Source organism: Amphimedon queenslandica, unplaced genomic scaffold (assembly GCF_000090795.2).
Source record: "Amphimedon queenslandica unplaced genomic scaffold, v1.1 AMPQUscaffold_13348, whole genome shotgun sequence".
NCBI classification, from domain to species: Eukaryota; Metazoa; Porifera; class Demospongiae; order Haplosclerida; family Niphatidae; genus Amphimedon; species Amphimedon queenslandica.
This window is the reverse complement of record NW_003546416.1, coordinates 172,502-181,269: the sequence shown is the minus strand read 5'-3', so window position 1 is coordinate 181,269 and position 8,768 is coordinate 172,502. Positions and strand designations below refer to the sequence as shown.

General features: G+C 34.9%; 1 protein-coding gene and 1 long non-coding RNA gene across 3 annotated transcripts in view; both read right to left on the bottom strand.

Moving 5' to 3' along the window:
• LOC109582865 (uncharacterized) overlaps positions 1 to 7,923 on the bottom strand; it is a gene marked incomplete at its 3' end in the record, with an annotated part of 15,260 nt that extends 7,337 nt beyond the window's left edge. The window contains exons 1-3 of the mRNA XM_019997894.1: positions 7,875 to 7,923; positions 7,539 to 7,826; positions 38 to 115 (exon numbers count right to left, since the gene is read on the bottom strand). Of these exons, the coding sequence (XP_019853453.1) occupies positions 38 to 115; positions 7,539 to 7,826; positions 7,875 to 7,923 (415 nt within the window). The remainder of the gene's footprint in view (positions 1 to 37; positions 116 to 7,538; positions 7,827 to 7,874) is intronic.
• A 233-nt stretch (positions 7,924 to 8,156) lies between these two features.
• The window catches only part of LOC109582880 (uncharacterized), a 2,774-nt gene continuing 2,162 nt past the window's right edge, over positions 8,157 to 8,768 (bottom strand). For both annotated transcript variants that reach the window (XR_002185259.1, XR_002185258.1), the window contains exon 3: positions 8,157 to 8,465. This is a non-coding gene — a long non-coding RNA (uncharacterized LOC109582880). The remainder of the gene's footprint in view (positions 8,466 to 8,768) is intronic.

Below are 8,768 nucleotides of genomic sequence, written 5' to 3'. Positions count from 1 at the left end.
ACATGTATAGTATATTATTTATTAATAATTTATTTACCTAATACAGTGGATTGGACTGTGTCTCTTTTAGTAGGTGAATTATAGGGTGAACTTTCAAATGATACTTTAGCTCCTACTAAATAAATATTACATATAATTTTAATTGAAAATATTAATTTTATCATCATCAACTATAATAACCCACACACAAATAGCAATGTAAAGAATTGGCAAGAGTTGAAAATAAAACATAAAAAAGTATACTATATCCCAGTTGAGTTTGGGACAAGAAAAACTGGAATAACTTTTTATAGGAATGTGGGATAAGGATGAAACTTTCACAGGTTCTTAGTCGCCAAAGTCCATTAAAATCTGTGAAATCTTGGGTCTCTCAGCCCTTGGGAACCCTGAGAACCGGGTTCTCCCTATAAACCCAATGGCATACCAAAATGACGTTTTATGACAATTTATCTACGTCATAGTTTACATAAGAACATGTGGTCGAGCGTGCAAACTGATAATTCTTCTTTTAAAAAGCTAACAGAGCCAGATCTTCTGATAATAATGGCCATTATGAAGACTAGTAGGCTCCAGCAGCTATTGTACTGCTTATCAGCAGCAGTAAGACTGTTTTAAGAGTGAAACAAGACAGCCGCCATGCTTCTATGAATATAATTAAAATACGTCATTTTTGTGACATAGCTACATTTCGCAGCTGCTTCCACTTCTGTCCCAAACTGAACTGGGATATAGTATATTATAGTGATGAAGTGCTACAATTAGGCTTGACTGAGAGTACTGCTGCCTCAGGCTTGCACCAACAATAGCCCAATTTCATGACAAAATCGTCACAAAAAGATTCTACAAAGAAATTTTTATTATTTCACTGCATATGGACATTAACTTCATCCACAATTTTTAAACAAGTGTAACAGTGTAAAAATAATTCCTATAATTGATTTCACCACCTTGCATGCATAGCTGGGCACTTATTAAGACTTATAGAGGTTCTCTCTACCTTCAAATGCTTCTAGAGAAGTTTTTAGACAGTATCTCTATGTTCTTTTGCTGTTAGAAAGCTCATAACTTTGTCCCGTGAGCAAGCCGCCATTTTGTTTACTGTGGCCACACCCACTTACATAAAGGAGCGTGGGCAGGTGGTTGCTAAGGCTTGTTATTTCTCCAATACAACATGTATAGAAGAAATGTAAGTGTGGACATACAAATATATGTATATAGATAGCGCGACAGTGAAATCTATTATAGGAACGACCTGGGGGCTTCGCCCCCAGGTCGTTAAAAAGCTTGTGAAATTAAAATTTAGGCTATCAGTAGTCGTATCATCATATTCAAAGGGATCAAGTGATAGGTTTGTTGCTACAAATTAAATGAAATTAAATACCGTACGCGTCTTAATTTTCGAGGTGTATTAAATTTCGTTATTTTCGTGCTCACCTTAAATCCACGAAATTTAAACCACCTCTAATGCCATTCTATTGTATGTAGATTATGGCCAGAACACGAAAATTAGCTCACACGAATATTAACTTTTGAGCACATTTCATTGAAAACACGAAATTTTGAACCCTCGAAAATTTGAACGTATACGGTATTAGTCTTACTTTCTCTTTCAATCCCATCAGCTACATCATTCTCTTCAGTCTCCCTCAATGCTTGTATTAATGTGTCATAAGTTGCACTCATTACATTATCAGGTCGTTTTAACCATGTCTTCAAACACTCTCTTAGACAGCTACGAGCATCTCCTTTGTTAGCTATCTTAATAACATCAAGTGTATCAGGGAACAAACCCAGATACAGACCAAGATCATAATAATTGACATCAGAATATCCATGCTTCTTTAATAAATCAAGTACATCAACAAGATGACTGATATCTAATGGACAAAAGAAAATCTGAAACATCATCTACATGTAGATTAAAGTACTTGCATGAATAAAAGCCTATTTAGGCTTAAGCATTTATTTGCTATAAGGATTAAAATTTAGTTAGATAAAAAAATGGCCCCTAACTCAAACACATATCCACATAAAGGTAAGCACAATTAATGTCTAACAGTCCCAGCAATCAGGGCAACAGCAAATACATGTACATGTATGCTTATTTTGAAAAGATGCTCACTGCTTATACACAGTATCATGCATGTATGTTATTTATTCATTTATTTACCTAAGTCAGGGGAATGTACTGTGCCTCTCTTAGCAGGTGGACTGGAGGGTGGACTTTTAAATGATACTTCAGCTCCTAATAAATAAAAATTACATGTACATGTAATCTCAATTGAAAATATTAATTTTGTCATCAACTATAATAAACCACACTCACACACAAATAGCAGTGTAAAGAATTGGCAAGAGTTGAACAGAAAACATAAGAAAGTATATATAGTGATGAAGTGCTACAATTAAGCTCCGCTCAAGTTTTGAGCAGCACAAATCTCAGTTATAGTAATTTCAGGAACCACTTTAGGCTCTTCATAAACTGATAAACTGTATAGCATTTGTCTTCTTACTTCTTATGCCAATTCTTCATTCTTCTTGGAAGAGTCATTGCCCAGCAAATTTACTGTGGGTGTGGTTTCAGTGCAAATTTCAATAAGTCTCGTGTAAGATCATAATTGAAATAGCGACATTTTTATGGCAAAAAGGAAGATTTCACAAAGAAATTACTACAGATACATGTCGCTATTCACTTCATCCAAAAATTTTTTGCAAAGCTTGTGAAATTAAAATTTTAGGCCGTCAGTACAGTCGTATCATCATGTTCAATGGAAGTGATAGGTTCGTTGCTACAAATTACCTTAAAGCCACTATTATTTGCGAGTACTATTTTTTTGCGTTTTTTGTGAGTGGCTTTAAAATCGCAAAAATTAGTACTTGCATTTATTAATAATTTAGGTTTATTAACAGTTATTAATTGGGAAAAAAGAGCAAAATCGCAAAAAATAGTACGCACTACAGTAAATCAGTACCATTAACAAATCGCAAAATTTGTCTACTTAAAAATAAGTGGCTTTAAGGTAAATAAATAATAAATATTAGTCCTTACTTTCTCTTTCAATCCCATCAGCTACATCATTCTCTCCTATCTCCCTCAATGCTTGTATTAATGTGTCATAAGTTGGACTCTTTGCAATATCTTTTTGTTCCAACCATGCCTTCAAACAATCTCTTAGACAGCTACAAACATCTTCTTTGTTATATTGCTTAATATCATTAAGTGTACGACGGAACAGACCCAGATAAAGACCAAGATTATAATAATCAACACCAGAATATCCATGCTTCTTTAATAACTTGAGTATATCAACAAGATGACTGGGATCTAATGGACAAAGATATTCTGAAACATTGTCTACATGTAGATTAAAGTACTTGAATAAGAGCCTAAGTGTTTATTAGCTACATGAACAAGCGTATAAGTGTAAAAAATATTCCTAGAATTGTTTCCACTCCCTGCATACATGACTGGGTTCTTATTAAAACTCTCTACCTACTAATGCTTCTAGAGAAGTCTTTAGATAATACCCATGTGTTTTCTTGCTGTTAGAAAGCTCAAAACTTTGTTCCATGTATAAGCCGCGACTTTCTTTGCCGTGGCAACACCCACTTTACATAAGGGTCCGGGTACCCAGGTGTGCGCGGGTGCATGGTGGGTAGTTGCTAAAGCCCAACATACACTACATTCAACAATGTTGCTTTCAACATTTGCCCAGCCTTTGACAATGAATGCTTTAATTGATGTGGTCAAGCAACATGTTGCCTTGAATAGAAAACCTTTCTACTGTAAATCTGATCTATTTGACTATTTCATAATTGGACTCGTTTTCGTATAGCAATGAGGCATACTAAAATTAGAATTGCTAAAATCCTTTTTCCCTATTAATATATTGGGCTAAATAGGCAGTATATAAAAATTTCCAATGCTTAAAATTTCCATTCTGTATTATATAACCAATAAAATAACCAGATTCACGGTATTCCTTTCAACAAGATTGAAAGAAAGGTCAAAGGCTGGCAATTACATGTTGCTTGTAGTGTATGTTCAGCTTAAGACGTCTTAATTTGTTATTTCTTCAATTCCAATATTTGTATAGAAGAAATATTAATTAAGTGTGACATACACATCTGACATGGGCGAAAACAATTATAGGAAGCAAAGCCCCTGCAAGTCATAAAATTTAGTTAAATAAAAATGACCCTAACTCAAACACATATACACATAAAGGTAAGCAGAATTAATGCACGTAGTACCATAGGTCGGGATATATTCGTGGCTGCTTATTTTCGTGATAATAAAAACTAATAAAAGGTTCAATTAAATACCATGGAAACCAATTGATTGTTGCTATGACAATAAGACCACGTGTTTATACAATTACAGTGTTCAGCAGCTAATTATCTATTCTTTAGGGAGCCATCCAGTTCTCCATCCACTATCTTCTTGTATGGACCACTACCTTCGAGCTCTTTGCTGCAAATCCTTGCCACTCCACTTGCTGGTGATAATTAACCACGCCCAAGTTAATAAATGGGTGGAGAGTTCCAAGAATGGGCCAAGATACGGCCAGGCAGAGCGAGGAGAGTAGCTCGGGTTGAAACAGCTCCAAAGAGACCAAGGATTAGTAACAGCAAGAAGAACAGCCCAAGAACACTGCAACAGAGTCCTTTGCTATTAATATCGCGGATTTTTCAACTAAAATTGCATCTGGTAACCATGGTAATTGCTGAGTGCGGGAAAAAATCGCAAAAATAAGCAGCCGCAAATATATCCCGACCTATGGTATCTAACAGTCCTAGCAATCAGGACAACTGCAAGTATAGAATATGAATATATTAGTAATGAGTGCTTATTTAGACAAGGTGCATTATGATGCATGCTATTTACCTAATACAGTGGATTGCACTGTGTCTCTCTTAGTAGATGGAATTGAGGATGGACTGTTAAATGATACTTCAGCTCCTAATAGATAAATATTACATATACATGTAATTTTAATTGAAAATATTAATTTTGTCATCATCAACTATAATACCGTATAGCAGGAAATTTTGGAGGGACTAAAATTTGGCAAAACAGGCAAATTCCTAAATTTTGGTGATTGAAAAATTTCAACTTGGTGAATTAGTGGCCATGTGCCATTGAGCATGTCAATAATGGCTCAAAATGGCTGATTTTATTTTGGCAAATGGCTATCAAAATGCCAAATTTGCCAAATTTAATTCCCTCCAAAATTTCCCGCTATACAGTAACCTACACTCACACACAAATAGCAGTGTAAAGAATTGGCAAGAGTTGAACAGAAAACATAAGAAAGTATATATAGTGATGAAGTGCTACAATTAAGCTCCGCTCAAGTTTTGAGCAGCACAAATCTCAGTTATAGTAATTTCAGGAACCACTTTAGGCTCTTCATAAACTGATAAACTGTATAGCATTTGTCTTCTTACTTCTTATGCCAATTTTTCATTCTTCTTGGCAGTTGGAAGAGTCTACTTTGATTCACTGCCCAGCAAATTTACTATGGGTGTGGTTTCAGTGCAAATTTCAATAAGTCTTGTGTAAGATCATAATTGAAATAGCGACATTTTTATGGCAAAAAGAAAGATTTCACAAAGAAATTACTACAGATACATGTCGCTATTCACTTCATCCAAAAATTTTTTGCAAAGCTTGTGAAATTAAAATTTTAGGCCGTCAGTACAGTCGTATCATCATGTTCAATGGAAGTGATAGGTTCGTTGCTACAAATTACCTTAAAGCCACTATTATTTGAGAGTACTATTTTTTGCGTTTTTTGCGAGTGGCTTTAAAATCGCAAAAATTAGTACTTGCATTTATTAATAATTTAGGTTTATTAACAGTTATTAATTGGGAAAAAGAGCAAAATCGCAAAAAATAGTACGCACTACAGTAAATCAGTACCATTAACAAATCGCAAAAATTTGTCTACTTAAAAATAAGTGGCTTTAAGGTAAATAAATAATAAACGTTAGTCCTTACTTTCTCTTTCAATCCCATCAGCTACATCATTCTCTCCTATCTCCCTCAATGCTTGTATTAATGTGTCATAAGTTGGACTCTTTGCAATATCTCTTCGTTCCAACCATGCCTTCAAACACTCTCTTAGACCAGTACGAACATCTCCTTTGTTATATTGCTTAATATCATTAAGTGTACGACGGAACAGACCCAGATAAAGACCAAGATTATAATAATCAACACCAGAATATCCATGTTTCTTTAATAACTTGAGTATATCAACAAGATGACTGGGATCTAATGGACAAAAGATACTCTGAAACATTGTCTACATGTAGATTAAAGTACTTGAATAAGAGCCTAAGTACTAATTGCATTGGAAGCAGTTGGAAGAGTCATTGCCCAGCAAATTTAATGTGGGTGTGGTTTCAGGGTAAATTTTTAATCAGTCTCATGTAAGATCATAAGTGAAATAGCCAAATTTTTATGGTACATGTACAAAAAAATTTCATGAAGAAATTCTCACAGATACATGTACACAATGTAGCTGTTCACTGCACATGAACATGAACTTCATCTACAAATTTTTTGCAAAGCTTGTGAAATTAATTACTGGCTTCTGATCACTGAGCTGTGAGAAAAAATGTTTGAATATCAATGGTTTACAGACAACAGTGCTTCACTTAAACCTGTTTTTAACCAGTTTGTAAATTAGAAATATGATATATTTATAATTTTCTGTGAATGACATTTCTGATTTATAATGATATTCATTGGGATACTGTAAATGAAAAATTTTTTCAGGCTGCCATTGTGGAGGTATACTATCACTTGCTACAATGGACCGACAGGCTAAAAACTGTCAATTCTACTTCTCCTCGTCACTCCAGTGGCTCCAAACAGCTGCAGACGTATGAAAAGAAAAATAAAGGTCACTTTTGAGGCTATAACTGCTTGCTCTTCTTACAAAACAGCAGAAAGTGTATCAATCTCCATTGAAAACAGTGCAGCAATACCTCCACAAATGGCGGCCTGAAAAATTTTCCACTTATGGTATCCCAATGAATATCATTATAAATAATAAACGTCATTCACAGGAAAGATAATGAATAGAGCTGTTGCACGGATGTAATCAACGGGGTAGGTGGAGCTTCCTGTCGGCCATCTTGAGTGGCAAGAATGTACACACAACGAATGGAGGAATGGAAACAAACTGCGATTTTTCATCAAAGAGATATCATACTTCGCTGCAAAATATTATAGAGACTTCTTTACTCAATATCTTCATCTCCTACCTTGCATTAGCCTCGAATGTCAACTGCAGAATTTATTTAATTTTTTTTCTCCATTCCTCCATTCATTCTTGGCCTTCTTGCCACCCAACATGGCGGACAATTTAGCTCAATTTTAGCCACACCCTCCCGTTGATTACTTCCGTGCAACAGCTCTATAGGTTTCAATGGGTTTATTTTGAGGTTTATTTTATCTTGTGACTGTGTCACTCGGTTAATAAATCCCATTGAAACCTGAACCTTGGTGTATGACTTATACTTACTTTCTCTTTCAATCCCATCAGCTACAGAATTCTGTCCAATTTTCCTCAATGCTTGTATTAATCTATCATAAGTTGGAACGTCATCACTGTTTACATCATTGGCTTTTTCCAACCATGCTGCCAAGCAGTGTGTTAGACATCTCCTAACATCTTTGAGAGGTTCTTCTTGTTCAATCTTATCAAGTGTACTAGGGAGTAGTCCCAAGCAAAGACCAAGATCATAATAATCAACACCAGAATATCCATGCTCCTTTAGTAAACCACGTATATAAGCAAGATCAACCAATTCTAATGAAATGAATAATTCATTAACGGAGCGTAGCAGATGTGACTAACCTAATCGTGACTGGTGTCGCTTTGATTCTCTGACAAAAGGAGTTGCCATTTTATTAAAACTTTACTAGGTCACGTGGTTGGTCATGTGACTCTGAGCAATAAACTCATTACAATAATTTTGAAGTGATTCAAAATTTTATAATACAACAAAAAATAACATTCATAAATATAAACACTCTTGAAAAAACAAACAAAAATAAAGAACACTAGAAGAGAAAAAATAATAAAGAAAGAGGTAGAAATTGAAAGAGAGAGACAATACAGTCTCCAGATATCATATCATTCATAGGTCCTGTATCAGTAGTAGTCTCACTGTTCCCTGTACAATAGTAAGAGCTTCAGTAGCATAGTCCTTAGTTACATTATGTATTATTAAATCATTAACTGCTACCAGTTCATCTCCAGTCTTTATCTTTGAGTCTTTCTGTAACACTGACTCAGGTAGGATCCTCTTTACGTAAATGGGTACGTCCCCAGTGGGAGAGCCACAACCACCAACGATACTGAGACCCAACCCCTGACCAATTCTCCTTTGATAACAACTTAGCCTGTAACTTCAACTCATTACCAAAGAGAAAGAGAGAGATGTAACTAAAGAAGGAAGGGTGCAATATAAATTTTATATAGTTGTGTGTACAATAGTATTCACTATCTAACTTAATTACTTACATGTATTAGGAAATACCGTAGGGTGCCTTTTTTTCGAGGGCTGTAAATTTCACGGATTTCTTGAAGATTCGCAAAAAATTACTTATGCGAATATCAAATTATTACGGTACAAGATGGCAGATGGCATAAATTCATGAATATTATATCCGCGGAATTGATTTTTAGGCAATTTTGCGAAATTTATAGCCCTTGAAAAAAGGCACCCTACAGTACACAAATGTATAA